The sequence below is a fragment of the Branchiostoma floridae genome, chromosome 5 (assembly GCF_000003815.2).
Source record: "Branchiostoma floridae strain S238N-H82 chromosome 5, Bfl_VNyyK, whole genome shotgun sequence".
Lineage (NCBI taxonomy): Eukaryota > Metazoa > Chordata > Leptocardii > Amphioxiformes > Branchiostomatidae > Branchiostoma > Branchiostoma floridae.
This window is the reverse complement of record NC_049983.1, coordinates 29,271,814-29,292,751: the sequence shown is the minus strand read 5'-3', so window position 1 is coordinate 29,292,751 and position 20,938 is coordinate 29,271,814. Positions and strand designations below refer to the sequence as shown.

Genomic DNA, 20,938 nt, shown 5'->3' with positions numbered 1-20,938 from the left:
TTCCTCTAGACTATGATTAATCATTTCCTCTAGACTATGATTATGATTAATGCAGTTTAGAATAGCACCTGGTAGGGAGATGTAAACTAGCTGACACGTTAGTGAAATGTGTCTCTAGCAGCAATACTTTATAGTTGACTGTATAGTGTGCTAGTCAGGCAGGATCCTAGATAGGATATCAGTGAAGTTGAAGTATGATAGGTAGGCCCTAGCTACATGTAGATTGTAGATGTTCTAGTGAAAACCTAGCTAGACTGTTAGCAGGTATGTTAGTTAAAATATGGCTACTAGTAGACTGTTAGCAGGTGTGCTAGTTAGAACCTGGCTAGACTGTTAGCAGGTGTGCTAGTTAGAACCTGGCTTGACTGTTAGCAGGTGTGCTAGTTAGAACCAAGGTTGTCGTTGGCAAACTGTGTGCTGGTTAGAAAGTTGACCGGACCTTACATTGACAAAATCTAAATCTAAAGCTAAAGTATGATGTTTGTAGAAGTTAGGGACTTTATCAACCAGTTACATCTACGATAATATATAATGTGTCAATCTAGTACTGATTTGTTCTGCCAGTAGATGCTGACAGAAAAGTGATGGATGTCACTCAAAATGCCAAGAACTTGTAATCTCTGAGTTTCATCCATGCAGTTGTAGAGATTGATTTGTATCTAATATATATTCAATAGTAACTAGCATTTAGTAATACATATTCTATATGCTGTGATTTTTCCTGCAGGCTCTCCAGCAGTCGGAGCAGGAATATCTCGCCATCAAGAAAAAGGTGGAGCAGGAGGTGCGGAGTTTTGTTTATTTTTGTTTGTTTGTTTTTGTTTGTTTGTTTTTGTTTGTAGACATGTATTACTGATGCTGTTTCTGACCTGTCATTATAATTATGCAAAGCTTCTCCCAAAACATGAGATAAACCGTTCAGTGATGGAGGTTAGACCTTCAAGGTTATAAGGCAGATCTGAGCTGAAAGACCAGTAGCAAGTCTTATTTTTGTTTTCTTAGTTTACATTTACCTCACTACCCTATCAATTCATAATAAATATTATAGGTTTTAAGTCAAAAAGCTGCTAATCAGCAGATCTGCTCAGTGGCATGGAAAGGTGGTGGATGCTGCCTGAAACGTATGTTTAGTTGCTTGAGATGTCAACTGCTTATGGTTATCTGAAACTAATGATTGTTGTTTGCTGTTCTTCACAAGGCAAACTGTTGTTGTTTACTGTTGTTGTTTACTGTTGTTTGTATGTTTGTTTCCAGGAGAAGGAGAAGAAAGAGCGTGAGCACATGGAGCTCCAGCGAGCCCGCAGCAAGAAACAGCTGGAGTCGGCAAAAACTTCCAACATCGAGAAACTGGTGAGTAAACGTTTAGCACTACGGCTGTCTGTCAGCATCCCTGGTGTGGTTTGCTGCAACTTCTGCTTGTTTTAGGGATACAAGGTTGTAACACCTGTAGGGCAGCTGCAGTGCAAAGGGACCAGCAGTTGTGCCACTTGTTGCTGTAGCTGTATAGTTGTTTGTCAGCTGGACCAGCTTGAGGATACTCATGGTTACACCACCTGCACATTGTGTTGTTGTTATTTACAGCTAGACGAGCTCGAGGATAAAGACCAGCGGCTATGGCACCTGACAGAGGAGCAGGAAAAGACCTGAGCAAGCTGAGCCGGCTGTTGTTGTTGTGTTGTTGTTGTTGTTTACAGCTAGACGAGCTCGAGGATAAGGACCAGCGGCTACGTTACCTTACCGAGGAGCAGGAGAAAACCAGCAAGCTGAGCCGGCTGCTGTTGGTGTTGTTGTTGTAACAGTTCTTGTTGCTGTGGTAACACTGTTGCTAACAGTTGTTGTGTTGTTGTTGTTGTTATTTACAGCTGGATGAGCTCGAGGATAAAGACCAGCGGCTGCGCTATCTAACAGAGGAGCAGGAAAAGACCAGTAAGCTGAGCCGGCTGTCCCAGGAGCGCGCGGAGAAAACCGTGCACCAGATCCGGTCGCAGCTGGACCACGAGCGGAACCTGAAACTCGACGCCTTCCAGCGCGTGGACGAGCTGCAGGCGCAGGTGTACGACTTCGAGAGCGGCGTGGCGCCACGGCCGTACACGGCAAATACTAACATCTGTAAGTTGGGTGTTCTACCTTCGTTAAACCTTTACCTGGCATTACTTTAAGTTTATGTAATAAATAAGGACACAGGTGCAACCAGACTTCCTTTTACATGAAAACAAACAAGCATGAATTAAAAATGTCTTTTAAAATAAAACTGTGAAATTAAAGAGCAAATTTTTCAAACCCATCTTTGAACAACAAGCTCGAAGTGGTGTTGAAAAAGCTAACTACTCCAACTGATTGAAATGACTACTAGATTGTGTATTCGGTTATGACATGGAAATGATATACTAAGTGACATTTACATGACTAGCAGTGACCCCATGCCGTATATTAATGACACGTAAATGATGTGTTGATATGTAATAAATATGTCGACATAGCCTGTTCACCTTCCAGCTAGACTGACATCCATGCAGACGCCCCATCCTTGGGTGCGCTGATATGTTGATTACATGTAAATGACATGTAGATGATATTTTCCCCCCACCCGTCCAGACGTCGACGGGGACGCCCCAGCCCTGGGTGCGCTGATATGTAAATGACATGTAAATGACATGTAAATGACATGAAATTCTACCCCCTCAGCCCGCCAGACATCGACGCGGACGCCCCAGCCCCGGGTGCGCTCAGGGAAGAGCCGGTCCAGCGGCTTCAGCGACATCTCCCTGTGGCCCGCGTCCTCCGGCCCGCTGTGGCCGCCCGCGGCCGGCCCCGGGCCCATCCGCTCTCTCACCCCCGGCCCTCCAGCCAAGCCCAACGGCGTGGCCAAACTGCAGCGGCCAAAAACTGTGAGTAGAGCAATTTAAGCCTCTGGTCTGTAACAGTTTCACTGAACTGATTACATTGATAGTTTTTACTGTAATGCCAACAGACAACATGTTTCATTTCAGCTGTTCTAAAATGACAAACCGTGCAACATCACTGAAAGTTTGTGTAGGTGTAGGACTGTAGGTTAAGAACCAGTTTTGTTCATTGAAGTCTCAGCTAATATGTTCCACTGGTCGTGAAAGAGAAGACAAACGCTATGTACAGTATGTACAGATTCATTGTGATGGGGAAAGGCTTTAGCCCTGTACTAAGAACTGGGAACCTTTCCAGTATGTAACGTGCATGTCAGGTGAGCGACGCAGCCAGATTCAAACTCACGGTTCCAGAGGCAGAGCTGCTTACCACTAGACTGTGCACACAATATTGTACATTATGTCAAGTACTTTTATTCTGACTTCACACATTCATCCACTCACTCTCTCATTATCACCTGAGCTGAAGACACAACATGTAACAAACCCACTGGCATAAACAGTTAAGCTAATATGTGGTGAAATCTTCTGCATTTTTTGCAGGTAACCGGACGTTTGAAGAGCCGCATTGCTGAAAGTCTGATAGCAGAGTTGGAGAGAAGTACGGAGGACACCTTAGTTCAGCTCCAGCAACTCCAGCACCAGAAATAACACAAAACTCCAGCACCAGAAATAACTGCTACACCTCAGTTCAACTACTACATCAGAACTAGAGCCTTAACAAATTGGCTTAGACACATTTTAATTTACATTTGAAACCATTAATTGTAAACATGGAGGAGCTGGAAGCTTTGACCAATACTAAATTTCATGAAAGGACACTGTAAAAAGGGAACAGTGCTGTTTCAAACAGCATGCAAAACTTTCCTATTTGTGCCCTCATGATGTAACATGTAGGGCTTCCAGTTTTATTGCTTGCAGATGTTCCACAACAAAATCATCTAAAGCAAGGCAGAAAGCAATTGTCTTCATAAAGTTATTTAGTTTTATGATCATTGTTTTGCAGAATAAGGTAAAACTACAGTCCAATCTGCCTATAGTGGACAATATTTGAGGGTCTAGAAGACAATAACCCCAGCATATCTATAGACAGGGCCACAAGACAAGCTTGGGTCAGTCATTATCAAATGTGAAAATTATCTTTGGTATCACCAGAAGTGGCCACAATGGCCATGTGGTCTCTATGCAGAGGAATCCCTTACTAAGTCAGATTGTTTTTTATGCAATCAGTTTATGGATGGATGGATATTCTATGAACGATTTTGTTTTTTCTTGAATGTGTCTTTTTGTTTGTGTTTTCACCTTGCATCACCTCTTGAACCAAAGCACGTCTGTTTGTGGGCTTCCATTTTTGTTTCCTGTCGGTTGCCACTGTGCAAGTTTGTGTGTAAAATATGTGCCGATATTCATTTGTTGTGCGATGAGTTTATTGCCAAAAGAGTCTGTAAAAGTTTTTGTTGTGTCCCCAAAAAAAGCTTTATTCTTAGTAAAAAAATCTTCCACTTAAATGCTATAATTAGCCAAGAATTTAGCTAGAAATGTGTAGGCCTGAATTTCCTGTTATAAAAAATGAAATAGATTCTGTATGTATATAATAGTAGAAGTGATGTCAATATTTGTGTTTCCAAAGATGTGCAAAATGAATAAGCTTTTTTACAATCATTGTTTGAATAAAATTCTATGATTCCTACTCCAAGACTGTCCAGATTTATTCACATACTTTGTCCGATTATAAGTTTTGATGCTGTAAACAGTACACTGTATAGAAAAGTAGAATACAAACAACAACAACAACAGTGCTCTGATCCCCTGTATGAGTGGCATGTTCACACTTGTGGAACGACCAAGTCTGCGTACAGAATCTCGCTGTCAGTAACTGATTGGCTGTCCTCTCCCAGAGCTTGTGGGTTTAACGTTAAAATTCACCTCTCACTCCAGACAGTCGCAATCAGACTTTGAAAATAATATTGTTTAATGTAGTACAATGTGAGCTCAGGATTCTGTCACTATGGAATCCAGTCCTCACAGCGTCCAACATCATGTTATAAGATAGGTTTCAGTATGACATAATTGGCCTAAGTCAGCACATATGTATACAGAAATAGGAATAATTGTTCCCAGTTCTCGATTAAGCTTCTAAGGGCCAGGTCAGAAGTGTGATGTAATCAGACTTAAACGCTGGAATTTCAACTGGTATTTGGACAAAAAGTATTATTACGGTTTGATATTAAGTCAGTGTAAAATCACAAATTTAATTGACTTTGATCGTATTTGAAACACTGTCATGCCCCAAACCGTGCCTGCCCCATTCTGTGCCCATTCAGGCACGGAACGTGGCACTGCCCGACTGCCCCGGTCTGTGCCCAGAAGCGCTGTCAATCACTATGACTGACGGGGAAGTGATAACTAATAATTCACGCCCATGTTTCCAAATAAGGCTTGATCTTGCGAGATCTTGCGAGATTTTGTTTCGAGACTTTGAAAAGTTTGGCAATTTGGCGGACCTTTTGTGTGCAAAGTATCCAGACGTGCAGACCGCAGAATTTAGCACGTCTATAGTGCATCCCATTTATATTACATTAAAACATACCACATCTAAACATGACAACGTCCAGCTGCACCTTGATCAAGTCTCCAAGCCTTCATGATTCAGTTCGTTGTGTCAGACCTCAGTGCAAAATTATCTGAGGCACAGTTTGTGCCCCGAAACGTGCTTTGCCCGAAACCGTGCTTAGGCACGGTTTGTGGCAAGGCACGGTTCGGGGCGCAACAACACCTGTTCGGGCTGGTACCGCGGCCAGCCCTGCAGTTCTAGTGCAAATTGCTAGGCGGCGCTCGTGCAGCGCGAGCAGTGACATGGAAGCGAGGCTGACAGCTGGCCCATCCCGGTCTCCATGGCAACTGGACGCGAAACATGTGATATCAGCTGGGAGGACACCCAGCAAAGCCGCGAATGAACTTCTCCGTAACTTTGGGAAACTTTCTGAAGGTAAGTCTTTAAACTTTCTGTTTTCAGGCGTTTGTCGGCGAAGTGATGTTAGAATGGATGTAAAACTCGGCCATAAGTTTTGCCTCGTCGCCAACTCTGAAATCCGAGCCAACCTTGCCACAAGACCCGAGTTTCTAGAAGCACAGATTACAACAAAAACATAAAGTTTACTCACTTGTGTAGTAAATCATTTTGCAATTCCTCTGTAGACATGGCAGGGATTGTTATAAAGCTACTGCCTTTTCTCTTTTTGTTTCCTCGGAAGTCTGAATCTATCTTTTGTTGATAAGACGAGTTTAATGTAGTCCGGCATGTCTGTGTGCGGGTCGGGTTGCCGGGATACGCGAGTCGTGCCGGGGGCACTTCTCGGCGGTTTTTACGTCTTAACTCCTGAGTTTGAGGGGCAAAATCTGTTCTTGTTCCTGTCTTCACAGCAGCACAGCTTCCTTAGACTTCCCGAAGGTTTGTGAAGTTTTGTAGCGTGATTCTTCGGTAGCTGCGGCGCCTGAAGCTGCCAAACGCGACAGGAACACGCCATAACTGTCGCCATGTCTGTCCAACTCCCGTCAGACCTGCCCGCCGAGTTTAGGGCTGTAGTTGTTTCACTCGGAAGCTGTTTTCTCCAAATTTGCTCAGGATTATGTCATTCAACTAGAATCCTCGCTGTCAAAAAATCGACAAAAAAGGCTTGAAACTAAAGTACCGGTCCACCTCTGCCCTAGCAAAATATTAACCACAGAACTTGGCGTTTCTACGAGCAAGAAACGGGAAAAAATGTCTCTAAAAACACTCTGCTAACATTGCATCAGTGTATCACGTGAAAATACCAAAACTTAGGGCATTATTTTTCTTTTTTCAGTGTAATTTTGACAGGATTTTAAGTTGCAGGGTATGACAGGTAACTCAAGAAATCAGGTTGTTGTTGTTTTTGTAAGGTTATACGACAGGTGGTTGGCAGGTAACAGCACTAACCTCAACAGGTAACGTTACAAACAACAAACTATAAATAGTACTACTACAGTACAGAGGTTTGTTCTTTCAAAGCAAGAGTTTGCAAAACTGTTTACAAGAAACTAACACCTGCATCAGTTTGTTCAGATCAGGTATTGTTGATAACATAGTTTTTGTAAATGTTTTGTTTCATCCCAGTTTTTACCCCACCTGTGAGACTATCCCACCTGTAATGTTATAAGACTAGTCTGACATGTTATCACATCTGTAACGTTATCTCAAGTGTAATGTTATCACAACTGTAGTGTTATCACAATCGTTATGTTAACGATCCCCATATAACAATAAAACTTCACTGTTGACATAGCCACCACCGAACACGGCACGGCTTTCAGCGTAACACTGAGGGACAAATTTTCATTGTTTACTAATAAACAAGAAGAGTAATAATGTTGGTAGTTGAACCGGGGGAATGTTGAGCAGTTGGGATGATTTTATTCCATGTTCAGACTGGAGTAAAGTAAAGGGGACTCAGAGTGGCTAAATTGGACCTGAGTTTCTTAATTACAAAACTGTTGTGTCGGGTGGGAATGGTACAGCTGTACTTAATGGTTATTTAGCAACTTTTATGTAATTTATCATAATCTGGAAGGTTCTTACTTTTTATCTGTTTGTCCAGTAAGAAGTTTTTGGTGCATCTGCATAGAGGTGCTGATGCCTGTGTTGCTAACATTAACCTCCAAGCAGATGTGACATGTTTTTCCTCTTCTGTATTTTGTAAGTGTTAAGAATCTGAGAACAGTTACCTGGTACATCAGGTTAGAAAGTCACAGTTCTGTGCACACATCCAGGTGTTTTATTCAAGACCAACGCTTTGCTGACCGTCTGTCACCTTCCTCAGGGCTGAACCAGTCAGTACTGCGCTGAGAAAGATAATAGACGGACACAAAAATGTCAACTGAAGAAAACACTTAGTTGTGTACAAAGAATTGTTATTATTTGTAAGTTGTGCTTTCCCCAGGCTTGTATATTGCAGGGGCAAAGCTGTAGGGTCCTCACAGCTAAAGGTGTAAAAAAAGTCAACAACTTGATATAAATTTAAGAGCCTTGAAACTTTCGTTTGGAGACTAAGTAAACGTGGACACGGATTAGATTTCCTCAAGGAAAGTCCTCATGTCTTCAAGTGGTCGCAGAAGAAAAGAGGTTTTTCTGCAGAGGCACTTCAACCGTGAGCTGGAGGGGTGTTAATTAGGGTCGAATAACGAGTGTTCCACCAAGGTGGGACTGAAGGTTATCCGGCTCCGCTGTAGAAAAGTGTTGTTTGTTAGACCCAGGAAAGGAGTTTTTTCTGACATTGTCAGGAGGATAAAACACTGAGACAAACAGGCTGCTTCCCACGTGTACCCCTCACCACACTGAACTATAGCAGCAGCATCAAGGGAACACAACAGTCCACACAGACATGGCTGGCCGAGCCTTCATAGCCCAGGGGCTTGGTCCGTTTGAGTGTCAAGTTTCCGCCACTGGCCAGCATTAGTAGTAAACTCTAAATCAGCACATGGACCAAGAGGGACGGCCTGCATGTGTTGTTTAATCGTCTTGGGTTGATCTGCCTGCATCATTAAAAGCTGTTTGTTCATCTGTTATGCCTAGAATTTGCCTGTCGGCTGCTGCCTCTGATGATGATGACGATGTTTATTTGTTTGTTTGTTTGTTGTGCCCAGATTTTGCCAGTCGGCTGCGGCCCCCGATGATGATGATGATGTTTGTTTATTTGTTTGTTGTGCCCAGATTTTGCCAGTCGGCTGCGGCCCTCGATGATGATGATGATGTTTGTTTATTTGTTTGTTGTGCCCAGATTTGGCCAGTCGGCTGCCGCCCCCCGATGATGATGATGTTTATTTGTTTGTTGTGCCCAGATTTTGCCAGTCGGCTGCGGCCCCCGATGATGATGATGATGGGCAGCGCTAAGCGCCCGCCCCCCTCCCGCTGCAGTAGCACGGTCCCGGTCCTGCCGCAGATCAAACCTCCGCACGCCACCAAGATCTACACGCTACCCGGCGTGAAGACGCTCACCGCCACACACCCCATCCCGCGGTTAAACCCGCTGCGCCCTCCGCCACACGAGGTTTGTTTGTTTGTTTGTTTGTTTATTTATGTCGCTACCCGGCGTGAAGACGCTCACCGTCACACACCCCATCCCGAGGTTAAACCCGCTGCGCCCGCCGCCACACGAGGTTTGTTTGTTTGTTTGTTTATTTATGTCACGCCACCAAGATCTACACGCTACCCGGCGTGAAGACGCTCACCGCCACACACCCCATCCCGAGGTTAAACCCGCTGTGCCCCCCTCCCCACGAGGTTTGTTTGTTTGTTTGTGCCTTTATTTATGTCTACATACACGTTATCCGGCATGACGATGCTCACAGGAGCAACACACCCCATCCCCTATCTCAAACCGCTGCGCCCCCTCCCCATGAGGTAACAGGCAGTCTGGGATCTGTTTGCATGTAATTTCAACAGTCACCAACATCTATTCAGTAACGCCCCCAAATATCCACGGTAAGGAGAGATCTGAGACTGTAAGGTTTGATTCTCTCATACCGGGAAGTAGTCCTTTAATTATTCTTTTCAATCTTTTGAGCCAATTATCTTAATGCTGAAATCTTACTACTGGCTGTAAATATTGTAAAATGCAATTCGAGCTGATTAGCAATTGCAATGTTCTGAATGAGATAAAATCCAGAGTGAAATATTGAAACTTGAACCGTTCCAGGGCCGGAGAAACGTGAGTCTGGAGACCGTCGAGACGCATCATCACAACCTGCAGCGCAGCCTCACCATGCAGCAGGCAGAGCACTTTCGCTTCCACAACTCCTGGAGAAAACCTTACTACGGCACACCTGCCGAGAAGGAGTCACACAGGTGAGCACTTTCGCTTCCACAACTCCTGGAGAAAACCTTACTACGGCACACCTGCCGAGAAGGAGTCGCACAGGTGAGCACTTCCACAACCCCTGGAGAAAACCTTACTACGGCACACCTGCCAAGAAGGAGTCCCACAGGTGAGCACTTTTGCTTCCACAACTCCTGGAGAAAACCTTACTACGGCACACCTGCCGAGAAGGAGTCGCACAGGTGAGCACTTTTGCTTTCACAACTCCTGGAGAAAACCTTACTACGGCACACCTGCCGAGAAGGAGTCGCACAGGTGAGCACTTTCGCTTCCACAACTCCTGGAGAAAACCTTACTACGGCACACCTGCCGAGAAGGAGTCGCACAGGTGAGCACTTCGCTTTCACAACTCCTGGAGAAAACCTTACTACGGCACACCTGCCGAGAAGGAGTCGCACAGGTGAGTCTTAGACACCAGCATTTTCACTTACCATTATTACCAACGAAGTAAAAGATTTTTGAGAGATCTTAGATGTCTTAAAATGCATAATTATTGATCATGTAGGAGCAGATGGCAGAGCTGATGCAGATGATTGATTGATGAGTGATAATTGATTGATAATTGATTGATGATCGATCTGCAGGAAGAACATCCGGCTGATTCTGCAGGAGCAGATGGCCGAGCGGATGGAGATGTTTGGTTATTGATTATTGATGTTTGGTTATTGATTGATTATAGATTGATTATTGGTTGATTATTGATTACAGGAAGAACATCCGGCTGATTCTGCAGGAGCAGATGGCGGAGCGGATGCAGATGTTTGATATTGATTATTATTGACTGATAATTGATTGATGATTGATTGATTATTGATTGATTGATTGATGATTGATTGATGATTGATTATTGATGATTGGTTGATTATTGATTGATTGATGATTGATTATCGATTGATGATTGATTATTGATGATTGATTGATGATTGATTGATTATTGATGATTGATTGATTATTGATTGATTGATGATTGATGATTGATTGATGATTGATTATTGATTGATGATTGATGATTGATTGATTATTGATTGATTGATTGATGATTGAGTGATTATTGATTGATTGATTGATGATTGATTGATTATTGATGATTGATTGATTATTGATTGATTGATGATTGATTATTGATTGATGATTGATTATTGATTGATGATTGATGATTGATTGATTATTGATTGATTGATTGATGATTGATTGATGATTGATTGATTATTGATTACAGGAAGAACATCCGGCTGATCCTGCAGGAGCAGATGGCAGAGCGGATGCAGATGTTTGGTTATTGATTATTGATTATCTATTGATTATTTATTGATTATTGATTACAGGAAGAACATCCGGCTGATTCTGCAGGAGCAGATGGCCGAGCGGATGCAGATGCAGCGCGAATCGTTCCGGGACCGGAAGCAGGAGAGCGAGTTTGCCGTGCAGCACGACAGACAGTGCCTCACGGACGACGCCCTGAACCATCGCAAACGCGCCGAATACCTACAACACTTCCGGGATGAGAACAAGAAGGTAACAACCATCCATAGTCATATCATTTATATACACTAATACATGAACCAAAGGGATGAGAACAAAAAACATCCATTATAATATCATTCATTAATACACTAATACAATTAGCCCTCGGGCATGATTTCGCAAATAAACAATTATTAATACATGAACAACAGCACTTCCGGGATGAGAACAAGAAGGTAAAGACAAAACATCCAATATTCTTATTACATCATATCATTTATATACACTAATACATTAACCACAGTGACTGTAAGCACACAGAGTACCTACAGCACTTTAGGGATGAGAATTTCAACAAAAAACATCCATATCTGAAGTCAGTGACACATCCCTAACATTGCCCCTCTGGTTGTTTTTCATCATTTATCTTGTGTTCTAATATTTATGTTGTGCCTTTCATCAATGTAATTGTTTTCTACTTGTATTCTGCATTTTAGGACAAGGCTTTGAGTTTATATTAAATTATTTTTCTTTTTGTCAAATCCATTTAGCAGATGAATGTGAGTGGAATAAAATCATTAAAGATAGAATAACATTGCCCCCCCCCCAACAGTTGATGGAGTCAGTGATACATCCCTAACATTGCCCCTCTGGTTGTTTTTCATCATATATCTTTTGTTTCATGTATGTTGTATCCTGTACTTTAGGACAAGGCTTTATATAACCATGTTGCTTTTTGCCCCCCTCCCCCAGTTGATGGAGTGGAAGTGGGACCAGATGAGACAACAGAGACAACGGCAGGACCAGCTCGACAGGGAGATCATGAAATACAACCCCATCAACTGGAGCGGCTCACTCAAGTAGCACCGAAAACCCCTTCACACCCCATCAACTGGAGCGGCTCACTCAAGTAGCACCCAAAACCCCTTCACACCCCATCAACTGGAGCGGCTCACTCAAGTAGCACCGAAAACCCCTTCACACCCCATCAACTGGAGCGGCTCACTCAAGTAGCACCGAAAACCCCTTCACACCCCATCAACTGGAGCGGCTCACTCAAGTAGCACCAAAACCCCTTCACACCCCATCAACTGGAGCGGCTCACTCCAGTAGCACAGAAAACCCCTTCACACCCCAACTGGAGCGGCTCACTCAAGTAGCACCAAAACCCCTTCACACCCCATCAACTGGAGCGGCTCACTCAAGTAGCAACGAAAACCCCTTCACACCTTCCTGTGTTGAGTAAAAAATTCTATATTCAGGTGAACTAAAAGTTGCCGTGTCCTAATAGTAAATATCCTCATGGTGCCAACTGTGACCTTCAGCTTGTGTGTGACCTTGAGCCGTCAGATGACACTTTTTGTGCCACTTCTTTCCGAGAGGAACAGTTTGGGCTTTTGTGCCGCTGCAAATTGTTGTTTCTCCTGCCTGACTGTAGCTACAAGCTCGAGCAAGTGGCACCGGCCGGGTTTACTTCCACAGACGTCGATACTGATACTGCTTCAGCTTTTATTTGTCATGAGGGACAGAGAAGGGAAACAGGGGAAACTTGACATGTAAATTAACTTTTACTAGAATTTGTAAAGCAGAGATTTGATTCTTTATGTCTGGAACTATTATTTTAAGTCTAAAAGTTTTATTGTTACAGTTTGATTTTTCAGTCCATGAGAGTTTCGAGTTACTCAAACTTGTGACACTCACAGTTCACTCGCATGCTTCTGTTGGTGTTTTTGCCACGAGTGTTTGTAAAATTAAGTCACAGATTGAAGCATACTTCACATCATGACCATAAAGTTTTTCCCGAGGACAGTTGTAATAATAGTTATAAAACCACGGTTCTGAACCGAGTTGGCTTCACCCTAAAGCCAGTCCAAAGAGTGGCCGGAGCTTTGGTATCATGCCCAGGCCATTTCTGAACTTGTTTTAAACTGAACAGATCTTAACTGCTATGCTGCTAAAATGTACATATCTATATATGTGTGTCTTTGGGAGAAGGTTGGAACTAAAGTTGCGCGAGACTTTGTTTGATAAGACTTGATTGTTTGACTAATGATGATGTTTGAAAATTATGCGAATAAATCCGTAATATTACTTTCAACCTCAAATGTGTGATGTTGTTGTTTATCGGGGGTCGGCAAAAACTGGTTCAGAATGTTTCCAGCAAGCTAGGATAAACACTGGTCAGTAGTTAGTAAAACAAGTGCTTTTAAAAAAGCTGGCATTTTGCCAATGTTTGCGTGTGTGAACGTTTTTTTCTAGTTATTAGAATGTCATATAAATAGAACAGAGTAACTAAACCTGATATTGGCGCATGGAGAAATTCACATATGTGCCTGAACTGCAGCAGATCTAGACGCCACCTGTTAAAATTTGCGTGAACTGCAGCAAATTTCACTACACATTGGCTTTTTTTGAGTGAGCTCTGTTGCGGGGCATTTTTAAGTTGTTTTTTTTTAATTTTTATTTCTATTCGGCAAAAAAACGAAGCGGGGAATCCGTTAACCAAACAAATAAATTGGTGTGGCCAAATGGATGTAAAAATTAGTATTTTAATGGATGTAAAAAAGAAAAAAAAAAGTTGAAAAAAATCTACCTCCCCGGATTCGAACCGGGTGCATTGGTTTAAAATGCGTAAACTTTACCACTGCGCTAGTGCGAACATGTTCCGGAAATGCCTGTTTTAACTGGTATACAAATGTTTGGCATGGATTGAACAGGTCCGTTCATCTCAACATCACAACATCACAACGGCGACTACACTGGCCAGAAGGCATTTTGCGACTGCAAGTCGCAAAATGCAAAAATAAGACAACTTCCGGAGTGAAGGACAGTGAAAATGGGCAGCTCAAGACATGTTGAGTTTTGGGTCAGGGACTGTGCTCATATTATAATAAATCACTCTATATAGTACATGTAATATTAGTTAATACCAATTTGAAAGTCCTTGTGTGATGGTCTTGGGTATTAAGGAGAGGAACATTTGGTAAGTTTGTACTTCCGTGAAAAGTTTCCCTAGGTTGCTTCGTCAATCGTCACTAAATAAAGAAAATCCTCTTTTTCAATCCTTGTTTTATTTCCACCGAAGTTTGTTAATACTTTGCATTTGAAACTGCATCTTTCTTTCTAAACAGCGGCACCTACATGAACACCTACAGCTGCGGTTCAATGTTAATCAGTCAGAACTGCCCTAGGAAGGTGACAGACGGTCACCGAAATAAAGTAAGGGTTGTGTAAAAAGAGCTAAATAAATAATCTTTTTCAGAAACTTGCACTTAGGCCATGTTGATTTGATTATATGGATGACATCCTCCGGGAACTCCAAAACTGATGCGAGCGAGCGAATAAAAAAAAGTTTGGCGAAAAAAAAAAGTTGCCTTCAGTATGAAATCAAAGTGGCCAGGAAGGTTGAACATAGGACTAAACACACATAGTATGGTATACCAACAGTTAGGTGTAGGGACCAGTACATCATACGGGTGCAAAACATTTTTTTCTTCTTGGACCAATCCGAAAAAAACAACAGAGGAACAGGTTTCGCCAATTACAAAATGGACACACTATGTTGGCAGCCATTTGGTGTCTAACCGGGGGGCCAAGAAGACAACAAGAGCGAAGTCAAGTAGAGTTTATGGCCAATTGCACCAAGTTTCTACAGTCAAAGGTACAGAGACAGTTAGCCTTTATTACATGGAGATGGGATTTTAAAATGCAGTGGGAGTCCAATAATCCACCAAACAGATTCCTTTGTAGCAAAATTGACCAATTACCATTGTTTTGAGTATTACCAGTTCTCAAGTTTCCACAGACAATCAGGTCCAGGTTCATGTCCGGACCTGGAAATGATCCTCTGGACCTGAATTTTCTGTACTGGTACCTCCCCCAACCAACAATAGATTTTTTTTCTTTCTGTCCTTTCACATCTTATTCTTTGACTTTAGATTCATTTTGGCATTCTATGGCATTAGTTATCTGTTTTCTGATACTTTTTTTTTCAATCTACGGAATATTTGTGCTCATTTTACAGCTGCCTTGCACAATTTATTGTGTGGTCGAAAACTTTTTTTTTTGGAAATGGCCGAAAATTGGTGCGAGCGCGGATGTCATCCATATAATCAAATCAACATGGCCTTAATTATAGAAAAAAATAGTGGCTACTTTCAGATGCACAATAATTGTGCTTCGAGAGGAAAAGGCCAGACAGCTGTGATAAACGCCACAGGAATAAAGTTTATTTATACATTAATTATATTGCAACACTGGATATACATAATCTATTATATTATTATATGTCAGGTCTCTGACTCAACATGTAACTGGAAAACAACTTACTTACGACATTGAAAACGACACAAGACACAAACAGACATTTAAGCTGGGCAAAGGTACCTTCATATAAAAGCAGGACCTTTCCCACTAACTAAACACCTTACAGGAATCTCACTTACACTTACAGGAATCTGGCAGGATAAAATTATCTAGAATTCTAAGAAATTTGTTTCAATTGATTTGTCACATCTTGATAGCTGAAAGGAGAAATCTGTACTTTTGGAATTCTGTATTTTTGAAAGGAAAATTTCATAATATCCAGAAAATTGATTATCTGTGAAAGCAGAAAATGATGTTTGTTTCATTTGTTGTACCTAAATGTAGTTAATTTTAAAGTCTGGCACTCACAATCACTCTACCACTTTAGACAGGACAAAGCTGCACTACTTTAAGGATCAGCTAGATGGCACACATGCACAGTCTTCTGAAAATGAGCTGCGTGAGTTTTGAATTCTTCTCGATATAGACAAAGCTGATTACTATTTGTTCAATCTGCCAAAGATGTCTGTTTAAATTTTTGTCCCATCAAAACTATGTAGGCCTAGGATTCCACCATGATGCTATGATAATTTGAAAGTTTCAACCCAATCCAACGATGTGCCAAGATTTCAGCTCAATTTGCTGCCGTGTCCACCAGACTCCGGTTGTCTGGTCGACTTTCCCGCTAAACACACTGATGTTAGGAAAGTGTGAGATGAGCAAGTGACCCACTCAATACTTTCCTAAGATCAGGGTAAGGATAGTCGGTCAAACTTCTGAGGAAGGCTAAAAATCTGTAACATATCGACACAGATGAATTTCTATCTACTGGTACAGTAATGATATCATGTTTACTGTTTACTAGTAGCTGCAGTACTGTCGGGTCCTGCTAGGAGGCGTTTATGAGCCAGCCTTCTGCCCAAATGCCTCCAGCAGGATGCCCATCGGTACTGCAGTACTGTCGGGTCCTGCTGGAGGCGTTTATGAGCCGGCCTCCTGCCCCAGCGCCTCCAGCAGCATGCCATCGGTACTGCAGTACTGTCGGGTCCTGCTGGAGGCGTTTATGAGCCGGCCTCCTGCCCCAGCGCCTCCAGCAGCATGCCATCGGTACTGCAGTACTGTCGGGTCCTGCTAGGAGGCGTTTATGAGCCGGCCTCCTGCCCCAGCGCCTCCAGCAGCATGCCATCGGTACTGCAGTACTGTCGGGTCCTGCTAGGAGGCGTTTATGAGCCGGCCTCCTGTCCCAGCGCCTCCAGCAGGATGCTATCAGTACTGCAGTACTGTCGGGTCCTGCTAGGAGGCGTTTATGAGCCAGCCTCCTGCCCCAGCGCCTCCAGAAGGATGCCATCGGTACTGCAGTACTGTCAGGTCCTGCTAGGAGGCGTTTATGAGCCAGCCTCCTGCCCCAGCGCCTCCAGAAGGATGCCATCGGTACTGCAGTACTGTCAGGTCCTGCTAGGAGGCGTTTATGAGCCGGCCTCCTGCTCCTGCCCCAGCGCCTCCAGCAGGATGCTATCAGTACTGCAGTACTGTAGGGTCCTGCTAGGGGGCGTTTATGAGCCGGCCTCCTGCAGGATGCCATCGGTACTGCAGTACTGTCGGGTCCTGCTAGGAGGCGTTTATGAGCCGGCCTCCTGTTCCTGTCCCAGTGCCTCCAGCAGAATGCCCATCGGGGTGCGCTTGATGCCGATGGACTCCACCTTGTTACTCAGCTTGTTCTTCAGGTTTCGCATCCGCAGAGAGGCGTGCACAAGGACAACTGGGCAGGAGATAAACAAACAAACAATTGTTTACTACCTGTGCTACTGCAGGGCTCTGCCAGAGGACGCTAGTGAGTAGGGAGAAAACAGTTCAGTTCAGTTCATTTATCAGATGAGACCTAACCTAGCAGAGGCTGGCTGATTTCAAGCATTAACCTACTTAGCAGAGGGTGTTGACTAGCATGACCTAACCTAGCAGAGGCAGGGTGATGCCTAGCATGACCTTACCTAGCAGAGGCAGGGTAACCTTACCTAGCAGTTTGACCTTACCCAGCATAGACAGGGAGATGTCTAGCATGACCTTACCTAGCCGTATGACCTTACCTAGCAGAGACTGGGTGATGCCTAGAGTGCCCTTACATAGCAGATGCAGGGTGATGCCTAGCATGACCTTACCTAGCAGCATGACCTTACCTAGCAGCATGACCTTACCTAGCAGAGGCAGCATGACCTTACCTAGCAGAGGCAGGGTGACCTTACCTAGCAGAGGAAGGGTGACCTTACCTAGCAGAGGCAGCATGACCTTACCTAGCAGAGGCAGGGTGACCTAACCTAGCAGAGGCAGGGTGATGCCTAGCATGACCTTACCTGGGTAACCTTACCTAGCAGTTTGACCTTACCTAGCATAGACAGGGAGATGTCTAGCATGACCTTACCTAGCCGTATGACCTTACCTAGCAGAGGCTGGGTGATGCTTAGAGTGCCCTTACATAGCAGATGCAGGGTGATGCCTAGCATGACCTTACCTAGCAGAGGCAGGGTGATGCCTAGCATGACCTTACCTAGCAGAGGCAGCGTGACCTTACCTAGCAGAGGCAGCATGACCTTACCTAGCAGAGGCAGGGTAATGCCTAGTGTGCCCTTACATGTAGCAGAGGCAGGGTGATGCCTATCATGACCTTACCTAGCAATGTGACCTTACCTAGCAGAGGTGGGTGATACCTAGCATGTCCTTACCTAGCAGCGTGTCCTTACCTAGCCGAGGCAGGGTGACCTTACCTAGCAGAGGCTGGGTGATGCCTAGTGTGCCCTTACATGTAGCAGAGGCAGGGTGATGCCTATCATGACCTTACCTAGCAGTATGACCTTACCTAGCAGAGGCTGGGTGATGCCTATCATGACCTTACCTAGCAATGTGACCTTACCTAGCAGAGGCAGGGTGACCTTACCTAGCAGAGGCAGGGTGATGCCTAGCGTAACCTTACCTAGCAATGTGACCTTACCTAGTAGAGTTGGGTGATACCTAGCATGACTTTACCTAGCAGAGGCAGGGTGATGCCAAAGACGAAGACTAGCAGCAGCTGGAAGGTGCGCATGATGAAGTAGCATGCGGCGAGCAGGCCGGCCACGCAGACCGTCGGGTGGTCCTTCTTGAACCGCTGCAGCTGGCGCTGGTTCTCCGTCAGCGTGATGAAGGCCGCAAAAACCACGGTGACGAGCATCGTGCCAACCAGCATCGCAAGGGGATTCGTCAGACTGGGGACAACAAGTAAACAACAACAGGTAAACAACAACATAACCACGGCAACCAGCATCGTGCCGACGAGCATTGCCAGGGGGTTCATCAGCCTGGGGACAACATATAAACAACAACATATAAACAACAACAGGTAAACAACAACAGGTAAACATGTAAACAGCAACATGTGGTAAACAACAACATCAGAACCACTTTCTGCACAACAGCAGCAGGGGGAATCATCAGGCCTAGGAACATTAGGTTTTTACTTTCCCAGTCGTCAGTGCAGCATCACACCCACACCCCCAGCATTGACCTATGACATCACTGAGAACACTACCCATGATGCAGTGCTTACCCGGCCAGGATGAAGATGCCGGTTGCCACGGCGATGTAGTTGGTCTGGTAGTACAGCAGGTTGTTGACGATCCGGTTGTTCCACCGGACCGGGTCCTTATAGTCTGGCACGGCGAACCGCGCCTCCGAACCCACAAAGTCTGCGAGCGGGCGCACGGGGGGGAGGGCCACATTTCGGGACAGCTCCATGGTGGGAGTGGGGGTGTCGGGGGAGGGGGGTCAGCTGGTTGTTGTTGTAGGCAGATGTTGTACTGATGGGGAGTCTGTGCAAACTGTGACTTGTCTCCTGGAAATATAATAGAGATCGTGTCATTGAGGTACAGACTAACGTTACACAGGGGACAATTTACATACTGAGTACAGCTGTGCACAAGCACGTTTACAAAACCACCCAGTCAGGACACATTGGTTGTCATACTCTGCTGCAATTAAGATTCAAAGTAGACTCTCATTTAAGCCACAACAATGATAATTGTGTTACAGTGGTGTTCAAGAACTGCTAAACCGAAGTTGCCTAATGGCTTAAGCCTTTTGGCCAGGCCGAACGGTTTGCACATTCGATTTGTAACCTGCCGACCCGGGGTTCGATCCCGGCTGGCGGCATGTTGTTTCTTTCTGTTCTACTCACCCCTCTGAATTCTTACGTTGGTTCCCACACCGGCCCTGTGAGTAACAGGCTAGCGGATGTGCCACACTGTGACTAACAGGCTACAATGTGCCACACAGGGATATCGATCTTGGAGATTCGAGGACGAATCTTGAAAAGAAAAGGGGGAGTAGTGTAACAGTGGGGTTCAGACTGACCACGCCGATGGCTCTAGAGCCTTTGGTGTTGTGGTTTGCACGTTGGATTTGTAACCTGCCGACCCGGGTTCGATCCTGCGTGTCGGCATGTTTGTTTCTTTCTGTTCTTACTCGCCCCTCTGATTTCTTACAATTGTGAGGGCACATGTTGACAGGAGCTGAAAGCACGGGGACAGACATAAGGACGGCAGCAGCAGACATGACAACCTGGCATGAATCAATGGCTCTAGGATCCGCCTTACTAATCTCCGAGCAGATACGTGGCGCAGAGCCGAATGTTTGGCACGTATTTTTGCATGTAGCGTCTCCGTTCCTAGAGTCTCAAGTGCTTTCTCTGCACGTCCCAGAGGTCCAAAAGGCGCCAAACGCACGCCACAGACGACAAGCCCGTCCCCCTCCGCTTACCTACGGCAGCTCAGCCTGACGACACCGCAGCAGACCCGGAACTCAGGGCGGCAACACGGACCGGAAACAGTCCCACACAACGCCGGTGCGAGACCAACCGGAAGCTAACCCAACCCGGAAGTAAAAGGCTGCCCGTGTGTTTTTGTGCGGAGAGAAAAAAGAGAAAGGGGAGCTTCTTTAGCTGTGCCGAGGATTCCCTTAAAACCCATCTGGAGCCGGTAAGAGAAGGAATTACACCTTTTGCCTTTAATATATGTATAGTAGTAAGATTTAACGCTGTGAAAAATTCACTAGACTCTTCTACTCTTCATAAAAATCTTCTGATCAACAGATCTGTTCATGCGCTCAGTGAAACTGACGAAGGTATATAATTTTGGATGGTAATTAACATCACAAATCGTCTGACCGTTTCAAACATCATATCCTGTTGCTTGCTAACTGCTATTTGGTATATGTAATTACCTAAATGTCTAACCGTTATAAGCTTGAGTTATTCGCAGGAAAATTATCAGAAAAAGAACAAAGGAGAGCTGGGGGAGGGGGGCATCATGAATATATTTATATCATATAATTTATAATTTATATTAT

General features: G+C 44.4%; 3 protein-coding genes across 4 annotated transcripts in view; 2 read left to right on the top strand and 1 right to left on the bottom strand.

The window, feature by feature from the left end:
- Positions 1-3,558, top strand: part of LOC118416421 — a 59,859-nt gene extending 56,301 nt beyond the window's left edge. Inside the window, 5 exon segments of the mRNA XM_035821518.1 lie at positions 728-784; positions 1,255-1,350; positions 1,863-2,109; positions 2,686-2,888; positions 3,444-3,558. Of these exon segments, the coding sequence (XP_035677411.1) occupies positions 728-784; positions 1,255-1,350; positions 1,863-2,109; positions 2,686-2,888; positions 3,444-3,551 (711 nt within the window). The 3' untranslated portion in view covers positions 3,552-3,558.
- A 2,183-nt stretch (positions 3,559-5,741) lies between these two features.
- Positions 5,742-12,327, top strand: LOC118416490. 2 transcript variants are annotated; one of them, XM_035821613.1, is made up of 6 exons: positions 5,742-5,889; positions 8,760-8,884; positions 9,118-9,201; positions 9,617-9,765; positions 11,122-11,311; positions 12,014-12,327. In XM_035821613.1, the coding sequence occupies exons 1-6, from the start codon at positions 5,757-5,759 to the stop codon at positions 12,122-12,124; spliced, it is 792 nt and encodes a 263-aa protein (XP_035677506.1). In that variant the 5' UTR covers positions 5,742-5,756; the 3' UTR covers positions 12,125-12,327. The 2 variants fall into 2 exon arrangements, with proteins under 2 accessions (XP_035677506.1, XP_035677504.1); XM_035821611.1 differs by lacking the exon at positions 9,118-9,201 and having other exon boundaries at positions 8,760-8,968.
- A 4,753-nt stretch (positions 12,328-17,080) lies between these two features.
- Positions 17,081-20,467, bottom strand: LOC118416566 (PRA1 family protein 3-like). The gene is made up of 4 exons (XM_035821715.1): positions 20,351-20,467; positions 19,143-19,427; positions 18,584-18,801; positions 17,081-17,324 (listed from the first exon to the last, which is right to left on the bottom strand). Exons 2-4 carry the CDS (start codon positions 19,328-19,330, stop codon positions 17,185-17,187), a joined length of 546 nt encoding a protein of 181 aa, XP_035677608.1. The 5' UTR covers positions 19,331-19,427; positions 20,351-20,467; the 3' UTR covers positions 17,081-17,184.
- Between the last annotated feature and the right edge of the window lie 471 nt (positions 20,468-20,938).

Bases quoted from the DNA above. Each gene is read 5' to 3' on its own strand.
- LOC118416490 (XM_035821613.1), top strand. From the start codon at position 5,757: ATGGAAGCGAGGCTGACAGCTGGCCCATCCCGGTCTCCATGGCAACTG. The intron at 8,885-9,117 runs ATCTACACGCTA...CACGCCACCAAG, and splicing joins AACCTCCGCACGCCACCAAG to ATCTACACGCTACCCGGCGT. The intron at 9,202-9,616 runs GTTTGTTTGTTT...GAACCGTTCCAG, and splicing joins TGTGCCCCCCTCCCCACGAG to GGCCGGAGAAACGTGAGTCT.
- LOC118416566 (XM_035821715.1), bottom strand. From the start codon at position 19,330: ATGGAGCTGTCCCGAAATGTGGCCCTCCCCCCCGTGCGCCCGCTCGCA. The intron at 18,802-19,142 runs GTAAGCACTGCA...TGTTGTCCCCAG, and splicing joins GGCATCTTCATCCTGGCCGG to TCTGACGAATCCCCTTGCGA. The intron at 17,325-18,583 runs GTAAAGTCATGC...TCTCCTGCCCAG, and splicing joins CATCACCCTGCCTCTGCTAG to TTGTCCTTGTGCACGCCTCT.